We start from the raw sequence: 21,489 nt of genomic DNA on the forward strand, positions 1-21,489 counted from the left end.
TCCGTTACTGCACTGGCCAGGGCGCTGGGATGTTCCTGAGCAAAGACGCCCTCTCAGCACGCTAGAAAAGGCACCGATTTGTGGAGCGCAAAGCACAGCTTTTTTGAGCAATTCCTAAGGAACAATTTTGTCTGCTTCCAGGAAATTCATCCCCAAACCTCTTAATGCACGAGCTGCGCCCCCATGCTTGAGCAACCGGAGGGTGGGAGACAGTGTGATGCCCCCACAGCCCCTGCTCCAGCATCTCACCCGCAGGGATGCAACACCAGCTGATGCCAAGGATGCAACACCAGCCGGTGCCAGACAGCCACCTCAGCTCCCAGGTAAGTAAATATATTGAAAACTGACCCTGGCTGCTGGTGTATTTTCCAGTTGCTGGTCGCCAAGGAGCTACCTAGCCCTGTTCAATCAGACAGTCCAAGATCAACATGGGGTTGCAACATAAACTAGTATGCTGCAACAAGGCTTTTACCATTGGTCAGAGTCTACCATCCATGCTGTTTCTCCTTCCTCCAGAGGCCAGACCACACTGCTCCTCATCCATCAAACCACCTTCCCCCCACCCCCATCCTCAGGGCTATTTAACCACTTAGCAGGAACAAGCTACACCTGCACATCGTCCATGTCAAAGAACCCACTGCCTCTGAGGTGGGGCCACAGCTGCATGTTATCAGTGCTGATCAACCCACCGCCTCCGTTGCTCTACAACCCAACACTTTTGTAAAGAACCCAAAAACACGTTGGGAAAAGTGTAACAGTGTTCCTAAACAGAAGATGCCAGGAAGAAATTCTTGCTGCTGCGTGGCTTGGCCCGAGGTCCCCACGGAGCTGCAGGAGGGCAACTCCGGACTGTGGCACTTTCCTCACCGAGTGCTCAGAGCTGCATGTGGGATGGATGTGACTCCTCCGTGCACACCTAGGCTTGCAACCCAGCCCGTCCCACGCCGCAGGTCGAAGGCTACTGAGTTCCAAAGCTTTCTGTTGGCTGTTCCAGAGCGAAGCGCAGGGCTCTTCTGCGAGCGAGGGCTGCTGGATGTAGGAAAGGGATTTTTCATAGCTTGCCCAGGCACTGTTTGTTTGAAGGGGGATTTTTTTTTTTTTTTAATTGCTTAGACGCAGAGGAATGGAGAGAACTAAATGACTGGTCTGGGCCCTAGGGGAAGGATATGTCCCAGCTGCCCGCCTGTCTCCCTGGCCAGCTGCGCCGCTCCAAAAACAGCTGAGAGGATCATTTGCTCAGTTTCTGGGTCTCTACCTCAAAAGACTTCCATTTGCTCATCTTTTTCCTGGAACAGTTTTGTGCTTTCCAGATGCTTTTTTAATTAGGTTGCTGTTGTTGGGCTGTATGGGGTATCCTATGAGGTCCTCAGCCCTTTCCCGGGTGGCTTCAGCTGTTTTTCCTCTGCTTTAATTTATGACCCGCTTCTTTTTCATCTCCTCCTGTGTGGTTTCCAGACCAGCTCTCTACTAGTTTGGTTGCTTTTATCAAAGTAAAATGTTCAGAGGTTTGAGAGCTCGTGCTCTCCTGTTGCACTTAGTACACCCAAGAAAACAAGTGGAAGCAATTAGCATCGGGATGTCAGCATTCTGCATGCCACCGGATGGTATTCTTGGGGCAGAAACCTGCCATGTTTTAATTCCTCACCATAACGGAAGGGTTTTTTTTTTGTTTATTTGCTTGTGCTTCTCATTCAGATGTGCTAGGTATGGCCGATACAGGCTTACCCATGCAAGGTTGGATCTGTTGAGCAGCTTTACCAAACCTGCTGAGATTTTTTTTTTTGCTGGCGTCTACGAATGGCTGGAAGACTTGAGTCTGGAGAGACAGTACCAGGAGCCTCACACTCAACAGTATTGCCCCCAGTGGCAAATGAAGCCATTTGCTATGGCTGATTTATTTAAGAGAGGCATGACTTTTAAGATCGGTGCCCACCTATGGCATTACTATGAGTCTGCTACCAACATGACCTTAAGCCTGGGACAGGGGTGGGTTTTAGTGGTGTTTCAGCAGCTTTGCTTCTCTGCTCCCCTGTTAGAAGACCCCTCTCGGGTGCCAGCAGCATTACCTTCCCCTCATCAGCCATCAGTTACTGCTAGAAGCCAAGCTATGCCAGTCTTTTCTCAACGGCAAGGTGGCACCATCTCAAAGGGAACCTCTTCCCTTCACTGGGTGGCCTGGGGTCTCCTCCCTGCTGCATTTCAGCCCCGCCTGGCACAGGACACCAGCCCCAAAGGTCCTGCCGCACCCCTGGCTGTTGGTGGCCCCAGGAGACAGGATGATGCTGACAGAGCAAACTGATCTTTGAAAAACGACAGGCATTCCCTCATCAAAACGTCACCCCTGAACTAGGTCCCCAAAGGTTTGGGCTCAGTTTAAAAATCCTGGCCACCTCTCCCTCCAAATTCAGGGACTGCCACAGCGCTTCTCTGCCGGGAAGGTTGATCTCCTACAAAATGCAGCATTGCTTCCCAGCTGAAGATGCTCACCACGCCGACATGTGAGATCAACCCTCAGAAAAGCGTGCTGCCGTATGCCCTTTGTAGAGCATCCATTACATTTCTATTTCATCACTATCTTCCACCCATACCGTTAATATGGAGAAGAGGGAACACGATGATGCAGGAGCCATCTGCTCCCTCTTCTTACTTCTCCTTGAGATACCCTCACCCTGTCTGAGGGATTTCTCGCCCCACCTCCTCACCACAGCACCAGTTTAGGGCTAGTGGCAGTAATTTTCATCCTCGTTGAGAAAACCAGTGGCATTATATTACTTTCTGGCCAGAACAAGTGTGAAGTAGAACAAAACTAAACTTATCATCAAAGAAATAGTTCTTTACCAGTCCGAATGTGAGAAGGCATAACTTCTGCCCCTCACAAATTATAAATCATAACAGGTTTTTAATTTGAGTAATGACCTTTTAGGTTCACTTTCATCAGTGCTGTTAATGCTGTTAATTTAAGAAAAGGATACCCATTTTCCTGGAAAGAGCCATTTTTTCCAGGAACAAGCGATGGGATGTGCTGATGCTAGTGGCTTTGCAGTTTTTGGGCTGATCCTCACAAGTCACAGCAGGCAATACAGGGAAGAGCTGGTGACCACTACAGGTGAGATTCAGGAGCAAAAGTCACTTTGGGACTCAAAAATCTCACCCAAAAATCTGTAGACTTTTGTCAGCTGCCTGTAACCGGTGTTTGAGTGGCATAACGTCTCAGCAACACCGTAGTTATGTTTATTACTTGCAATCAATAAAGATTTAAGTGGTGATTGGAACAGCTTTGGATAATTCACATCCCATTCTGTGCTCTAATGGATGTAATATAAATGTTATACCCCAAAACGATCATTGCCAAGGAGAGCAAATGAACACGGCAGACAGCACACTGTTCCCTCAAACCAGATGAACCATTGCTCAGAATTAATTTAGAATTTTTAGATGCAATCTTTCAGAAAAGGGAGCTGCAAAGAAAAGTTCTAACAAGTACAGGCTCTTTGAAGCACTAACTAAAGGGCCTCCTTGGAGCTGTGCAGGACGGGGTGGGCAGTGCACGGGTTGCACTGAATCTCCCAGGCGGTGGGGCTGCCCTGGCACCTTTCACCACGTGGGGTTTACAAACTGCAGGTGTTCCTCCACCCATCATCAGCCAGTTTCTGACGGTCCACAGAATATTTGGTGTACAGGATAGAGTGGGGCATTTTCTCAGCGCTTGTTGCTTGCAGAATCTCAAGTCCAAATATAGCTTTTTTTGGAGTGAAGAAATCACCCGTGTGCTTGAAGGAAAATCAGGAGAACACCAGCAGTGAGAGCAGCTCTCTGGCCTTGAAAACATTCTTTCTCTGCTCACGGCCGGGGCTGAAGCTCAGGCTAGCAGAGAACAAGCTGTGGAAGAGCTGATGAACACCTCAGCCCAGGGAGGGATGCCCAGCTGCCTGGCCAGCCCAGGAGGGTGCCAACCACCGGGCAAAACCTCCCCCCACCACAGCTCCACTGCTCTTATGAGCGGTCCCTGTGCGGGAGGGCTCGGTGGCTTCTGCAGGGCTACACAGGCAGGATGGCTGCGCCCCCAGCCGCAGTGGGGAGGGATGTGTGTCACCTCACCCAGGGACAATTGGTTTACACAGTGATAAAGCTAAGAAATGTAAGGCCAGTGGCAACAGGGATCCTCCTCACAAGGCAGATGGATGCTGGCCCCGTGGCAAACATGGCCAAAAGGAGCCTTGTCCCTTGCTAACAGGTCTGGCTAGAAGGCCAGAGACACGCTGCCCCGTGTCCTTAACACGCATCTGCCGTGACATGGAATCCCGCACGGTCACTGACATGCCCTTTGGCATTTTCCCCAGCAGTATGATGACACGACGTCAGGTGCCAAATAACTCCAGTTGGAGAAGCACTGTAGAAATGCTGGCACGCATCGCTAGGGATGTGGTATTTGCAGCAAAGCTGTTTGTGTTTTCATGTACCCTGGCACTGGCCGTTTGGGAACATCAGGGGAAGCAAAATTACAACACCAAAGACACCCCTGGGCTCTGGCTGTGTCATACCGCCCGGGCGCAGCACAGCTGTAAATCTGGTCTAATATCTGGCTAGGCGAGGTTTATCGCAGATTTGTGGGATCAGAGACACAAAAAGCCACAGGAGGTTCCTGGCAAGTCCAGCCCTCTGAAGATGGCAAGATTAATGCAGCATGACGTCCTCCCCCCAAGCCAGAGCCGCGCAGTCGGACCGAGCGCCGCATCCCTGCCAAGGGCTCTTCACCCTTTCGTCTGAATCCCAGCGACAGGACAGAGGCCAAAGTCCATGGTGGTACCAGGTCTCCGATAGTACATTTTAAAGTGGGTTTTGACTTATTTTATTTTTAATCCCCGTTATTTCGTACCTAATCCCTTTAATTTAGGAATCTGACATATTTAGAGTGCTTTCAATTCTGCAGCAGGAATTCTTTTCCTCTTGTTTCTTGCAGCCAAAGCTGTCCTTGCTGGCTGGAACATCCCTGGGATTGCTGATGTCAGCACACCCCAACCAACAACGTTGTAACATCAGAGAGTTTAGACGTTAAGTGCTTGAGTTTCTAAAATCCACCTCATAGTGTCAGAGGAAAGGCAAGTGGACTAAGGCACAGGCAAACAAGCGTTTTCTTAATTCAAAGTGCTTCCTAAAATCCTCTAGGGTAGAACTACTGAAAACACTGAATTAATTGTTCCTGTCGGTGTCACTGGCAAATCTCCACTGACTTCAGGGGAAGCAGAGCAGGAAGCTTGTTGTGGACATGTGGGAAGCATCACCTTTGCCATGCTCCGAGAGGTAAATATCCGAAGGGCACAGGGAGGATGCCACCACCGAACGGCTGTACCACCGCCTTGCACTGAGATTTCAGCCCCCGCGCACCCAGCACCACGGAAAAACCCCTCCAAGCCACGCACCACGCCGGATCACCAGCATTCCCAGTCCAGCTCCGGCAGGAGGGAGCGGATGCTCACGGGTCCTCTGGTCCTGCTCACTGCAAGTGACCCACCTCTGTGTCCCTGAGCTGGCCCATGCGGCAGCACAGGGCACCAACAAACGCAGCCATCAAGCCCAAGCACTCCGCTTAATTTGACAGGTTACCATAAAAATCTCACTCACAACCATCTTGGTATCTTTAAAATATAAAGATAGAAACAATCCAGGAAGAAATACCAAATCCAGCATTATTCTCTAGAGGGCATTGCTTAAGGTTAAAGACCCATCTAAATCGAATCAGGCACTTTATTCCCCCAAGCTCCATAAATCCCAGCCTGATCTGTAACTATTGAATGGACTTTTTGTCAGATCTTGTTACCGAAATAACTTCTGACTAGATACAAAACCTTTGGGTGAATGCATTGTCCAAATGTTCTGCTCTTTCCGAGAGCAGATCTATCTGCCTGTCATGATTTACCACTTCAGCGATCTCTCTGTGCCACAACTTCACGTTTTGCTATGCACCCACGTGTGAGGGATGGGGAAGATTTCAGATGGAAATGGGCTTATTACTAAACCCCACTGTGTTTGTTTAAGGACTACAGTTACCTGGTACTTCAAGCAGGGGTGCACAGAGTCCTGGAAATACAGGCATGAAAACAAATGGTTACTCACTGTTCCCATTTGTTACCTTCTGTCTCAAAATGCGATCTTCTGTACTTCACACTGAACATTTCATATTCATGGGAAAAGCACAGGCATTTCTTTAAGAAATGAACACTTGGTTGCTCTTTGCTACCTTTTCAGACCCGCACCATTCTTCCCCTGCCCTGTGTTACCAGCAGTTGTGCATCTACAAGATTTAACATTTGAGGCACTGAAATGTTTTAAGGGTGGGCAGAGGAAAAAAGTTGAAGCCACCTAGTTTGAAAAGATGAGCTTTCAAAATCAGAAGATTAAAACCTGGCAACTCAAGCCCCATATATCCCCCAGCCACCTAATACACAGCAGGCTGATGGCAGGGATAGAGCTTGGAGGCGTCGAGCATGGCGATAAATCCCCTGGCAGGAGGATGTCGTTCCTCCTCCACAGCAGAGCCAGAGGGGTTCCCTGTGCTCCAGGGGCCGGGGGGGGGGGGGGGGGGGGGGGGGCAGGGGCTGGCCAGAAGCACCCCGGGACTGCAGCCCCCCAGCTGCCTGTGCGGGTTGCGGGCTCAGCCGTGGCTGTCACCCGCAGCTGGGGTGGGACCCTCCTTCGCAGCAGGTCACGGCACCTTCTGCCTCTGTTGTGCCTTTCGGTACTGAAGGGCATCACGGGATGACAAGAAATCTTAACTATGAAATAGCACACCGAGTAATTTTCCAAATTTCCTTCTGCTGGGACACTGGCAGTGGCAGAGCCGGCGGCTGTGGGAGATGGAGACGGGCGGTGGCTTCTCCTGCCGTGCCGATGCGGTGCGCCAGCCTACGAGCGTGGCTTCGTTCGGTTCAGAGCGCGGGCACACCGGCTCTCAGCTCTGCTCGGATGGCAAGCGGGAGGCTTTGCAAAGGCTGCTCAAGGGGGGTTTGGCAACGGCCATTTGAAATGCAATGCAAATGATCATCAGGGGGTGGGGGTTGTTTTAGTTACTGCTGAGTATTTCATAGCTGCAACAGTTCTCAGTAACAGAACTTTGTTCTAGTCTTCGTTACTGTGTTTTTCCATAAATAGTGTTCTTTGGTCAGTTCCAGATTTCTTGCCTGTTTTTTTAGAGGCAGGCTGGCACAACCATTGCATCCTTGTGGAAGCCACGGGGTTTTTCCTTGCAGCAACTAGGTATGCCATTTGAAATTCAGGTGTTTTAACCGATGCTGTATTTGCTGCAACGTGGGAGACGGCCACAGATGCATGATGCCATTGTAACACCTACAGACAGGCTGGGTACACCTGCACAGAGCCAGATGTGCTACCAGCTGGGACCGCAAGTTCCTCCACTCTTTGCAGGGAGCTTGCAGCCTGTGTTTGGCAGCAGCAACTGTCTCTAGGAAAGTATATTTATATGTTTCATAAATGTAGCTCAAATTAAACTCTGTACTAACAGGATCATAATTTAATAGAAGTGCCAAGTGCTAATGCAATAATACATGCCTATTGGATTAGGCAATGCAAGCTGTAACAAGGCACTGTAGTTCATTCACAGCGGTGCCCGAGCCTTGACAGACAGATGTGGCGAGGGGGTGGGAGGAAGAGCTGCCCCCGCAGGGAGGCAGGTTAGGGAGGGTAGATGCTTGCTGTCATGCTCAAACCTACCCCACCTGCAACAGCAGTGTGGATCTTTCCTGCCATTGCCTGGATCCTCTCTAACCTGGGTGGATATGAGCAAGAGACTCAACTTACCTTGCGTGCAGGCCATCCCCTCACCTTCTCTTTCTCTCGCCTCTAGCCACAGCCATTTCTCCCCCCGTCTTCTATGATATATTTTCCTCTTGGGGCAGCTTCTTCTGCGACTCCTGCGCTCAGGCTCCTCAGCAGGCTGCAGGCAGGCGCTGCTTAGTCCAAAGGCTACACAAGCCATTCCACAAGCAGCTACGTCGCGTGTGTAAATCTAGAGGTGTCCGACCCACGATTACAGTGCCGGCGAGCCCAGAAAAATCCACCAGGGCAGCACAAGTGCCTGCGTCCACGAGCTCAAGGCTGAAACATCAGAATTACTTTGAAGAAGAAGAAGAAAGGCATTTACTTTTCCCCCTGTATGTTAAGTGACAGCAGTTACCATTAAAGAGGAAACAAGCCAAGCCCCGGCCCCCAGGGAGATGCTCAAAGGAAGGGCCCTGCTCCTGCTGCTGGCAGCCCCACTTCCAGCCTCCGGCTTTCCTTTTTCCTCTTCCAGTCCCAAGGAGCTCTGCTTCGGCTTTTCCCATATGGATGCTTACAATGCAGGATAAATGACTCATGCAAGCAATTTATGGAAATGAACCGTTAAGCACCACAGGTATTACCAGGATGAGCGCATGAGTCACCAGGCTTTCTCGAAGGTTTCTTGCAGCCATAAAGGCAGGACCCGGTGTCACCCTGCAGGGCCCGGCTCAGCCCCCAGCACGAGCACGTCTCCTTCTACCCTCAGGTCCAGCTCCCTCAAGGCAGCACAGCTACTCCTCACGATGCTAAAGGTGACACAGGCAAAACAAACCGGCTCCCAGTTCTGAGATGCCAGCCCTGACTCCACCAGCTCCTTCCCAGCCTGGGCAACCGGCTCACCCCAAATTCCTGTTCTGCGTCTCCTGGTTATGTTCCCAGGAAAGTGCCCTCAAACAATCTGCACAACAGCACAGACATTTCTGCAAAGCAGAGCAGGCTCTCTGCCCTTCTTGGCAATGCTCTAAGCGAGATGCTCCGATGAACTCCTAGAGCATTAAGACTTCATTATTGGCACAAAACATACACCGTGTTATTTCCTAATATGCTATAAAGTAATAGCTGCCAATTAAACAAATATTCTGATGTCTTCCTCTTAAAGTATTATTTTGCTTTGTCAGTAATTTGCACAATACGATAATTTCATATTACTTTCCCAGATCTGAGCAGAGATCCCAGAATTAGCTCTGAGTTACTATCACTGGCTCTGACCAGCCATTTTATCTTTTTCCAGATCATAACCCAGGCCTATAGAATGGGTGGCAAGTAAATTCATACTGATGAACATAATTTCAAACAAATTGCTCAAATAAATCGTACAGCATCTTTTTAAGATAGCCATTTCCCCAAACATGTTTAAAGCACAACATGTTTGGCAATGGTGCTCTTTAGATGTCAGGTACCCTCTAAAATAACGCATAACAGATTTCTTCTAAAAATATGCCACTTAAAAAAAATTATGCCGCAAATGCTAATGGCTATGCTGAAAATGTATCAAAACAAAATAGCACAGAGGAATGGGGGAACAAATCCCATCTGCTAATGGCCACGCTCACAGCTTGGAAGGGCTGAGGAACGTGATGCTTTACGGAGCGTGGCTCTGAGGGCAGAACTCAGCCAGCAGGCTGGAAAAGCAATCCTAGGATTAAAAAGAAACAACTGAAAAATGAAGTAGTATTACATCGTACGTCATTTCACAGATGTACTCCAAAAGAGATATCACCCTAAAAAAGAATATGTTAAAGCAAAGAAGTCAAATAATTAGCAAGGAATCTTGGCATGTGAAGTTGGCGAGATGCGGCATTCAAACATTCTCCTTCAGTGTTGGTTGTCATTAGATGTTACCGTGAAGGTATAAGAATACAAGAAATGTATCAACAGCAGAACTACAGAAATTTATCTTAGCAGAAAATTGTTCCTATGCAACTGAATAATTAGTTTCACTTAAGTCACTCAGCCTGCCACCGCTGCCTGCATCCCCTTTTGTCTACTTCTTGTTAAATTCCTATTCAGCCATCACTCAGCTCTGAGATGACAGGATTGTATAATAAACAAAATAATTAGTTTCCAAACTCGTAATACACTGTAACATATTTCCTGGAATATGTTTTTTTTATAACTGCTATTTTCCATTCTCTCACGATTGAGAACTCAGCTCACATGCATAAGAGAATTTGAAGACAGTATAATTTTGCCATGAATCCAACAGATGAAACTAAATTCACGCTCATTTAGGAGAGTGAAGTGAACAAATTTTGATGCACGTACCCGAATGTCTGCACCTGTCAGCCAAGTCAGCCTGAACATATTGACATGCATCACAGGCAAATTACATATAGATGCAGCATGTTCCCCTTCGGACTTCTTAAATAAAACCCCTACCGAAATGGGGTAACGCGCTCCGCCAGGGCGGTACCGATGGCCAAGACACTGCAGGGCAGCCTGGCACCCTCTGCTCCACACCAGCGCCGGCATATACTGGGAGCACTGGAAATGAGACATATGTCAGCTGAGGCCTTTAAAACGATCTCATTAAAACAGCACAATCTTTTTAGTCTTAAATTACGAGTGGAGCCCAAGACCACGAGATGCTCACAGGACTAACCTTACAGTCTGTGTAACTGTGATTAAGGAACTGGCAGAAAGTCCATTGAATACCTTTTCTTTTTCCTGCTGTCAGACTCAGAATCCTTGTGAATTTGAAGTCACTGTTCAACTCTCCAGTGGCGATGAGGATACAATAACACGAGGTGAGCTCACAACTCAGAATCCTTCATCCCCAGGCAGAGGCAAACCGCATACTGCACCGCGGGGAGGAGGAGCATGGGAGGGCATTTTCTGGCGAAGGGTTCTCTGCGGTACGACGATGTGCCCTGGCACAGTTGGACAGGCTGCACACTTACCTCTGGCTTTCAGTACAAGCTAGAATATCAGACTGCACAGCAGAATTCAGCCGAAGGAGCCGGCACCCTCCGCCCGCAATGCCTCACGGCTACGCACAGCTCCCTGGCAGCAGGTGGGAAGAGGCTGATCACAAACTCGGAGCAGCAGTTTCCCAAGCCTGGGTCTCTACTGGCGAAGCTAAGAGAGGTGGTCTGTCAGCTCAGCCGGTAAAGACAGCCGCTCCGAGTGAGTAATGGTCCCCGTGCCACCCTGGGGGGGGTGCCAGGTCTGCATCTCTCCAGCGGAGGCACCTTCACCCCCCTGTCCTCTCTGATCCCCCTGCAGCTACCACCTCCTTCAAGGGAAAAACAGAACAGTTTTGAAGTGACTCCCATGAAACGCTCTGTAAGTGAAGCCGTTTTCATATAAACAATCAGCTGGTGAGGTGGGATGAGATGGCGAGAGCAACTCAGGTGGGAGGATGGAGAAGAGGAGAGAGAGGCCAGCGAGAGTGTCGGGGCCGCAGTGCCCAGCAGGCAGCACGGGTGCTCGCCTTCCCCAGGGGCTCCCGAGGGGTTCCTGGGGGGCTTGGGCACAGCCTGAGCTCGGCAGCAGTGGCTGACTGGGGTGTGCACTGCCGGGAAGGCGTCTGCCCATCGGCTGCAGTGCCACAGCATCGCAGCCTGAAGCACTCGGTGCCTACAAAACGCCACCTCCAAAGAACAGCCACTTGGGAACAACAAAAGCCCTTGGATTTACAACGTCTCTAAAACAACAGCTAAGCCCTTCCCTGCCTCCCCTAGCCTGCGGTGCCACGGGAGGTCTTTCTCACCCGTGTCCTCCTCCCTGGGGAGTTCTGCCGGCTGAGCCGTGCCCCCGAGAGCCAGCGCCTGCAGCTCAGACAAGTCGCCCTTCATCACAGCACCTTGTGACAAACTGCAGCAAGGCAGCGCCTTGTGATGGACACGTTAAACTAGCAAAACAGACACCACCATGTTTGTGCCCTTTCCTCTTCACTGAACACCTACCCACAGTCCCACAGCCCACCGTAACGCCCAGGGACCAGGGCCAAGGGCTTGCTAACATAGGGTATCGCTCTTTGTAGAAGTTCCTTCAGCACAAGCAAAAATAGAAGGATGCCCTGCCCTAATTACGACCATTTAAAAAAGCTTTTCTAGTTTCCTTAGGGCTGTAAGCATTAGTTGGCTGGGTTTAATTCAATGAACTCGAAGCAATGAAGTTCATTGAAGCTGGTTTGTACAAAGAGTTTTCTTTCATGGAGGCAGCAGCAGACGACGAGTTGCTGGGTCCCAGGAGAATATTAAACATTTAATATACTGGCAAGTATAACATTATATAAATATGTTGTGTGAGGGATGAGCAGCAGAGCTGAAAAGCATAAAAAAGCTTGTGCTCATCTCCAGGCAGCTGCTGAGCACTGCAGACCTCCAGTTATTGAACAGACCTGAATTCCAGAGTTCTCCTCCCTTTACTATTATGCAGTGGCTTTTGCTAACATCAAAGAGGAGTAGATGAGCCATTTCCTATGTAGCCAGCTGTAAGCAACTCATTAATAGAACGCAGCAGTAATTTGCAGTAATTGTCCGAAACTGCAGTTTACTGAAAATACTGTTGCTATTGATTTTGGACCAAAGCTGCAGCATTTTTATAAGAGAGATTAGGAGTTACTGTTCTCTAAGGAACTGGTTTTACTAGCTGTAGGAGAGTGTCACTAGGAAAATGAATCTCAGTACTTTTCAGTATAACAATGTATTTTAAATTAATTTTCTTGGTAATTCCTGTACCCAAGGTGACCAAGAGTACCCAGCCTACTCTAGCTACAGCTTCTCCTCACCAGGTTGATAACTGCAGAAATTGCCAGTTTTACAGGGTAAGGCTGGCAATATGAAAGCGCACTAACCTTTGCAATACACAAGCTCATTAAAGCAACTTGGAGAGTCTTGCAGCTACAGGCTGCCTGAAAGACTGGGGGAAGCCTCAGCTCCGCAGAAGGCTTTTCCACAGCCAGGATTTCAATCCACATCAGGCTCAAAAGCCCAGCAAACGCAGACACAGTGCTCCTGTGCAGCTGCGTGCAGAAGGCTTGTCAGCGGCATGCAAAAGGTGACGTTTGAATATGCTAGGCAAAACTACCAGAATCTCTTTTCTTAAGATTCATTTCTAGTTTAGCGCATCAATATACTTCCCCGTTGCAAGCAACGTATCTCATTTCAGCTTTGCCTACTGCAAGCTCTAGCTCCTTACACGTTACCGTTACTGTTATTATTTTACCATTGATGGGCGACTGCCATCTCTGTGCAACATGTCTTCGCTGTGACTGTTGCTTAACTCTTGCCTCCACGCTTCAATCAGATGAGCAGCCACCCTTTCCTTCCCTGAGCTACAGATCCACCCAAGCAGCTCTTCCCCAGAGACCAGGCTTCTTCCCAGGGCTCTGGTGGCACCAGTTTGGGCCAGCAATGCAGCCCGTGCTGGTACTGGTTTGCCTGGCTCCTCCCTGTAAGAGCAAAGGAGAAGGGAGCCCTCCCACCTCCAGGTCTGCGCTGGCACAGCTGGTCCTGGCCAAGAAAACCTCACCAAAACCCCCACTCTGCATCGCAGTCAGATCGTGGCGAAGGACAAGGAAGCCTCGTCCTCAGGGCTCAGTACGGTGGCCAGCTGGGATCGCCGGGTTCTCGTGCAGTTACAAGCACCCATTTGCTCTTCATCGGTCCCACCAACGCTAGACTTTCTGTTAGTTAAATCAGGTTTCCCAGCTCGACCAAGCCTGCTGATGATGTTAAATAAGACCGTTTCTTTGAAAGAGCTACTGGGCAAGCAAATGGCTTCTTTTTTTCCCCCACCACAATTATTCAAATGGTTTTAATCTGCGTTCCTTTTGGTTTTTTTTGTTTGCTTTTGGTTTTTTTCTTGAGAAGTAAAATAACAGCCTTGCCGATTACTCTTTGCTAAGGTACCCGATTGTGGTGACATTGAGGCTGACCTTGGAGTCACCTCCCCCGCTGCCGCACTCTCCTTTGTCGTACCACCATTTGTTTTTCAATTTGTCCAAGAGGCCTTGCTCATTCAGTTTTAATACTGCCAGGTTAACAGCATTTCTTGAAACGATAAAACATAACTTGTAAGAAAAAAATGCACAAATGCTTAGGAAATCGTAACGTATAAAAAAAGGAGCACAAGAGGACAAATTGGCTAAAATTTCACAGAACGTGGAGCTATCAAAATGTCTGTACAGCAAATACAGGGTTAAATATTGGAAGGTGGCATGGAGGATAACATTTGCTCAAAACTGAAGTGTGCGGGATGGGGAAATCGTCTTTGAGAAAAAAAGTAACAAGAACACCACATCATGCAGTTAACATTCGTCACATATGGCAGGTTAACTCGGCTTTTACCATTTAAATTGAAAAAGCCATTGAACTGTAAAATTAAAACAGCAACAAACAATCAGAAAGGACAACACGAAGAGAACACTAAAAAAAATGGATGCATTAAATAAATGAAACCATAATTTACCGTCTTATTTAACTCCATGGAATATTGAAGATTTTAAACTTTAAAGTTACCTCAAAATCCACAAGAAAGAAAATGACAACACAATACATCAGGGTAGGTGGAATACTATAACAACATGGATATTGTTATATTATTCCACCCACCTTAATGCTGAGCCTTTGGGGGTTGCTACACCATAGCCCTTGGAATCCAGGTTGCCGCCAACTTTCATGGTGTCGCAGGGCTTGCGCTGCTCGATGTACTCGTTCATCGTCGACTCCAGCAGGAAGGCAAACTTCCCCTTGGACTTCCGCACCCTCGCCACCCCGTCCGCCGTCGTTTTGGTGAACACCGAGGGCTCGGCCGACTTCATGTACGACCACATTTTCTCGTAGACGGCTATTTTTGACCTCTGGGAGAGACGAAAGGAGGGAAATGAAGAGTCGTGTTGGCAAGGGCACAAGACCCAGCTCCTCGGGCTTGGTCGGCTTAGAGGTATAATTAACACCCTGCAACTGATTAAAGCTAACAAATAAAAAAGTCAAAGTAGCTCTGAGAGAGAAACATTTCCCCTGGACAATGACCAAACCATAAAATGGTTGGGGAGGGGGAAACATATCTCAGGCATTTATTCTGCTAATTGCCATGTAATTGGCAGCCCGGCCGTCAGGATGAGAAACGGCACGAGCCCGTCCCAGCGCCTCGGCTCCTGCGCTGCCACGGGCTTATCTGCCTGCACGCTGCTCTGCTTCGAGCCACGGGGGGGGTGGTACATCCCCGCTCATCCATCATGGCCAACAGATGCACAAGAAGGCTTTCCTCCTTGCACAGATCCTCAGCATCTTTTTTTGTGCTAACTCGCAGCTGGGAAACACCGACATTTGCTTATTACAAGTTCCCAGCCAGGCAGGAGACCACTCGTCACAGCGGCGATGGCAGGTCTATGGTACAGCAGATCAGGACAGCTCTAGTGGCTTCTGCTAGTGACGCTCATATAAGAGGTATAAATAGCAATTACAAAATCCTTTACGCGTCAATAGTTAAACTTCCAAAATTCACTTTTACATTTTCCTAAAAGATAGCAAACAAAAATATTAGCAATAAGCTGAAAGAATTGCTGGTGAACTGCTTGTGTCTCATGTAGTTATAGATCTTTTCCCATTTTCCTCGCTTTGAGACTGAGCCAATCCTAACAGCCTCTAGCTCTGCGTACCGGTGCAAACCTGGAAATGTTGAGAAATGTGTTACTTCCCCTTCTCCCTCTTCCTCACCAGGAACATTTAAACCACCCTCAGATCTTAAAGCCACCTCCAGACTCTTAAGCATTGGTACCCTGGACTACCGGTTAAACTTTCCTGCTTGGCTGACAGAAGGCAGTAATGCCAATGGTATTTCTCTAAAGTATGGAAATCCAAAAGATTTATATAAGGCTTTTGGTCCAAGCTGTGGGTATCTCGAATTTATGCCTCCTACTCCTTGCCAGTTCCCCGTCTGCAGCCTTCCTTGCAGAACGGGAATGAGGCAGGCAGTAGCTAAATCTAGTCCAAATTTAACAAACTTGCGGCAGAGGACCGTTAATGTCCATCAGCTCGATGATGGAGACATGTTTCCTCCTCATTCAGGACAATATAATCCGTTTTGAATAATGAAAAGCTTAACAACCAGCCGCCAAACATTTCACGGGGAGTAAGTCCTGCCTTCACTGCTCTTCAGATTACCACGCTCAGCTCGTGCGCTACGACGGCTGGAGAGGAGCATGGAGGGCAAGATTTTATTTTAATTATCCTTCCTGATGAGCTTAAAAAACAACTGAAAATGCAAGCCAGCTAACAACAGGAAATCAGAGAGACAATACAGGCTTCGTGAGGAGCTGGCTGGGTGGTGGGTGTGAAAAACAAGCCAGAGGGATTTCAGCAGGGAGCTGCTCTTGGCTAAAGATGGGCTGTACGGCTCCGTCTGCCCAGCGTTGGGAGCGAAGCAGCGGTGGGAGGAAGGGGATATAAATAGCGCCTGAAATGGTCCTTACACAGGTAAGCAGAAGGAATCTGGGGGGTTTGCCTGGCTGCCCCCTGCAACAGCAAACACCGAATAACCTGGGATGGGGATGCGCGGCAGCCCAGCTCCTGGGGGGAGCGTGCACCTGCTGCCCTGCACCAGCACCGCTGCTGCCCCTGCCAGCCTCAGGTTGGGGGGTGTGTGTGCTTGGAGAGGGGCAGTACCCAGCCCCAGCCGAGAAGAGACATCTCAGCAGTTACAACACGCTGCTTTGTCACCCATTACCCGAGGCACCCTCCCAGAGCGCACCGACCTGTGTCTCCGGCTTTGCCAACAGCCCCCTTGCTGCACATGGGCGTTTCACGCATCCCTCCCTGCTGGAGCTGCCCAGGGCACCTGCCGGAGGGGCCATGGGGATCCCAGGGCTACCAGAGGTGCTAGGAGACGGTGGCTGTCAGCGGCTGCCACCATGTCCGTGCCCTGTGGGCAGCAGAGCCCGCCTGGCAGCTGTGCCCACCTGCACGAGAAGCAGAGCAGGCAGCGTGGGCAGCACATGGCACAGCCCAAGGCACGGCGCTGCCCACGGCTGACCTGCCTGCTCTTCTTGTGCGGTTTCCTCGTGCAGAACGGTGACAGGAACAGCCTGGCTGGCCAACCCAGAGGCTGCCTGCGCAATGGCAATTCTGGCGTGCCCTAGATTCAAGCTGCTTGTCCTTACAACCTTCATCTTCTTTTAACATAAATAATACAAACGCACCTGCCCATTTATATTTGCAAATGGGCATCTATGGGACAAAAGGAAGGTAAAAATACAGCTTTATTCTTTCTCTTTCTACCTCTCAGCAAGCTAAAGCGGTTAGCTTTCAAAAATTGTGCATGCACTACATATGCTTTTGTTTGTTTTCCTCTGCAGAGTGTGCCTTTAATTACATAGATAAACCAGACTTTCTTTTCCTTTTCATCTTCTAACTCACATCAGAATATCTGTCTTTAATAAGTTCTTTCATACTCTTTCCAGCTGGCCTGATTACCTAAAAGCAATTGCCAATACATCTGTGCATTGTTAATAATAACAGTTATCTGATGAGTGCCAGCAGCACGCTCAGGGCTGCAAATGGTCCAAACAAAGCATGTTCCCTGCTCCAAGGGCAAAGGGTGAATGCCATCATTCATGCTTCAAAAAACCAAATTCCATGACTCAAAACCAGATCTCTCTTCAACTTGAACAAATAGCCTAAGCTTTATCGTTTGCTCCCTTCATTTAACTCTTTTGGATGACGCAGTTAATAAATATCAGTGCAGTTCTCTATGATCGCTGCCTGCCTCTTCTTCTGCCAAGCGGGATTTTTGCAATACCTTGTTACTATCGTCAAATTAGCTAAATGAGCATAGCAGTCTGATCTAGCAGAAGCAGACAAAAAAGCAAGCTAGAAATGGACACAGCAGGTATTGACAGGGAAAGGCTGGGGCAAAATGCCTCGGGCACACGTTGGCTTGGGAGCAGCCAGAGCCTGGCTGGGGGGGCTGGGGGAGGTCCTGCCGATGTCCCGGCAGCGGGGACCAGCGAGGCGATGGGCTCTGGCCGCTGTGTCCTGCTCGGTTTGTGCCATTCTTTGCAGCCGTTCCCCTAAATTTGCAATGAGGCCAAAATGATGATTTATGATGAGGCTTCTTAGAGAAAGGGACAGTGCCACCAGAGGAGCTGCAAAACCTGCAGACCCCCTCAGAAGTGCTCAAGCGCATTTTGTGCCTCAGGGGGCACATTTCACACCTGCTCAACCACATGAAACAACCCACTGACTAAAGCTGGTCAAAGCGTCAGTGTGATGAAAGATGGGATTTTGAGTAAATATTTCCCTTTTTCCTATTTTCCAATTGCCACAAAGCAAACGCCAGAAACCCCTGAAGACTTTCGGAAAAGGAACATTACTTTCCTTTCTAACTATAAAGCTGCAAATCCTGTGCTGAAAGAACATTTTCACCCATCTGTCCTCCTCTGCAGACATTCACGCCGCCCCTCCCAGCCCCCATGTGCCCCCCCCAGGAGTCTGACACCTGCGAGGGGGGCCAGACAGCAGGAGCAACCGTAGGGAAAGGAGGGAAAGGATTTACACTCCAAAATAAGGTAAGGTCTGACAGATCGGCACTACCGCTGGAGTTCAAGGGCAGTAAAACATTCTCCCTCTCATTAAAGTGTTACTTTTAAAGAGATATTTAGGGAAAAAGCTTAAAAGCAAAGACTTAGACCAATTCAAAGCTCATAACTGCAGTAACTCCCCATGCTCTGCAACTCCTGTTTCACTTCTTTGATATTGCTCTCAAGAAGACCGTCACGCACATTTCCATGGGATTTCAAGGGGATATTATTATCATTTTTTTCTTAAAAGCAACATTTTCAGTGTTTCATCTAGGCCTTGGGACACATTAAAGCATCTTTTCATTACCGCAGCCTTACTGCAGATATAAATAGAGCCGGCCTTTGCTTTGCCAATAGTGTTGGCTTTTTTTTAAATTTAGAGATGTTGATGCAGAAGTAGGAGCCACACACACCTCAGCATGGGGCTGCAGGCAACTCCCTTCCGTGTCCGCAGAGCAGCTCTCACGCTGGGGAGCCGCTTCCCTTAGCCCGTTACTCACCGGTACCTAAATACACGTTGCTTCTGGGTAGCAACACGCTCGTTTCAGAAGAAGGTGCCAATTCAATCAGTCCCCAATTTTAACACCGTCTTTCATTATAATTCTCTTCGTTTTGATGTGTTGTTGGCTCCAGTACCCAAATGAAAAATCAAACAAGCCCACAGTGTGCCACAACATCGAAGAGTGCAGCTGGATGGGCTGGGGTGCGTTAGAGGCAGTGGGAAGGAGGCAGCTCTAACCTCTCAGTTGCAGTGATTTCTTCAACTGATTGCACAACAACAAAAACCCCAGCACCCACAAACCTGGCTCCAGCTGAGCGGGACAGATGCTTTGGTTTCACTCTTGCATGCCCCAAACCGCCTAGAGATATACTGCAAAACCCAGCACATGTTGGGCGATTCTTTGACATTGGTTAAATTTAGCTGTAAAATATCTTTGTGGCTGAAGCCTTCTCCCATTGACCAAATTACCTTTCCCCCTCTGCAGACATCTGTCTCACGCTTCTGCTAAAAGTGACATCGTGTCACCTCCTCCACTACTGAGGAGCAGTGAAGCTATTGTAGTTGAAAGAAACAGAATTTTCCCTCTATAGTTAAAGTACGTTACAAGGATGCCCTTTGCCTATTTTAGACCTTTTTGCCTTCTCTGCCGCCTTCTTTGTAACCTGCAGGTCTTCTTCAAAATGCCCGCCTCAGGCACCCCATTGGGATGTTTTATTACAATGGCCAAAATGGTCCTTTGTTTCTTAGGACAGGCACCAGGAAATTATTTCCCATTTTCTTATAGGTGGTTATTGTTGGTCCAGTCACGAGCCAAATTTGCTCAAATCAGTTTTAAATTTAAAATTAATTTATATATTATCCCTTTTTTACTCTGTACGTTTAACATTTTAGATTATACTGATGTTATTTTTTTTTACTTATGTCTTCACAACCAGAGGCCTGATAAACAAGCTTAAAAAAAAAAAAAAAAGGAGGAGAGAAAGAGATAATGTCCCCCCACGAATCCAGGAGCTGGGCTATACAGAAGAACAGGAAAATGTTTCATGCTGGGCAGTATCAGCGTAAGAAATGGAACAGGCATACTGGAGAGGGAGAAGACCCAGAAGGAAGCCAGTTACACTGCCTGGTCTCAGGGCTGGGTCCAGGCTATGTAAACTTTAATATGCTTTAGAGTAGGCAGCACACATTGAAATGCAGTAAACCCAACAGGGAAGGGCAGCAAATGGCAGAGAGACAAGTGCAACGTGGATGGAGCATCTTGACCATGGCATGCACCCAGAGGTGGGCAGAGACATCGATAAAGGGACCTAAAGCAGCAGAGTTAACACACTCCTCTGCTGCACCACCCCTACGACCAATTTACAGCCCTTTAACAAGGGAAATTTATAGCCCTAAGTCAGACAGATGTTGCTGATACAAAACACAAAGGTCCATACTAAAAACAGTGGAGGTATTTAATCTGAATAATACATGCTGCCTTTATATAGATGCACACCTCACTGATATGAACCTAGGTAGTTAAGTGTGAACCTTAGCTTCATTATCATCACTCATTGCTCTTTTTCCACGTGTGCAATTAGCTCTTCCACAGCAGCTAATGAATAGAGTAGCTTATGAACCATTAAAAAGCAAGCTACTAAACAGGAGTGAAAAAATGCCAGCAGACCGCCTTGGTAGCGGCGCTGCTGCCTGGCTTGGGGATCACCTTAAGATCCATCACTTTTAGGCAGTTGCTTTCTTGGACTTTCAATATGGCAAACTGCAAGGGAGTGGCTACCACTGCCTTGGTCTTTTGGGCAAAGCTTTGATTTGCTGCCTTCCCACTCCTGCACAAGCCTGACATGGAGCCACCCTGCCACAGCTGCCTCTGGGAGGAGCGAGGGACAGCGATTGGAGCCCCCAGCCCAGCACCAGCTCTGGAGCACATGGAGGCCAGCCCAATGGTGCTACCTTAGTAAGAAGAACAGCATAAATATTATTAGTAATGTCCCTCTGCCTGAGTTTTCCAAGCTCTTTACTGAAAAAGTAAAAACAGGTGGAAGGCCAGTGGGCACCATTAGTCCCCTTTCCCAAGTGCGGACATGAAAGCAGGGATGTCATTTACTGAAGGTCATAGGGCGAAGTGTAACTGATCAATGTCACAGCTTTTAGCCACAGATAACTTGCCATGCCAACAATTTACTTACCTATATGGACAGAAAAATCAATGCCATCATTACATGAACCCTTTGTTTTTATTACACTCTCAGCAGTAGAAAGTAGGTCAGATGCCATGAGCATGGACAGGGATTTCTCTTTTAGCAAGGCCAACCCCCAAATTTACCAACCTCTACCCATGGTTTATGAATCTGTGGGATGCCATAGGTAACCAAGGTTCAAGCATGTGTATACGAACTAGTTTGTGTCTTTGTAGGAATATACAAATCTTTGGTAACAAAAGCATAAACGTAAAAGGAAGGGTGGGCTGGTGAATAACAGTATTTCACTGTCAAGTTTGTGATGGGAGATGTCGTTTTGTTGTTCAAATCCATGACGTAACTTCTGCCTTAGGGACGGCACCTTCCCTTCCCAGCTGGGGCAAATGAAGCCCAGAGAGCTGAAGGATCAGACCCAAAACCCCGGG

General features: G+C 48.4%; 1 protein-coding gene and 1 long non-coding RNA gene across 6 annotated transcripts in view; both read right to left on the minus strand.

The window, feature by feature from the left end:
• The window catches only part of GRIA3 (glutamate ionotropic receptor AMPA type subunit 3), a 152,672-nt gene that overhangs the window by 6,359 nt on the left and 124,824 nt on the right, over positions 1–21,489 (minus strand). For 4 of the 5 annotated variants that reach the window (XR_005830928.1, XM_040614273.1, XM_040614272.1 and 1 more), the window contains 2 exons: positions 14,397–14,644; positions 13,721–13,835 (listed from right to left, as the gene is read on the minus strand). Coding sequence is in view for 4 of the 5 variants with exons in the window: in XM_040614273.1 (XP_040470207.1) it covers positions 13,721–13,835; positions 14,397–14,644 (363 nt within the window). In the remaining variant the exon portion in view is untranslated. The remainder of the gene's footprint in view (positions 1–13,720; positions 13,836–14,396; positions 14,645–21,489) is intronic. The other variant, XM_040614274.1, reaches the window with a different exon arrangement.
• LOC121097364 lies at positions 1,105–13,713 on the minus strand. Its single transcript, XR_005830930.1, has 2 exons — positions 2,452–13,713; positions 1,105–2,189 (listed from the first exon to the last, which is right to left on the minus strand). It is a non-coding gene; the product is annotated as an uncharacterized LOC121097364 (long non-coding RNA).

Source organism: Falco naumanni, chromosome 14, assembly GCF_017639655.2.
Source record: "Falco naumanni isolate bFalNau1 chromosome 14, bFalNau1.pat, whole genome shotgun sequence".
NCBI lineage: Eukaryota > Metazoa > Chordata > Aves > Falconiformes > Falconidae > Falco > Falco naumanni.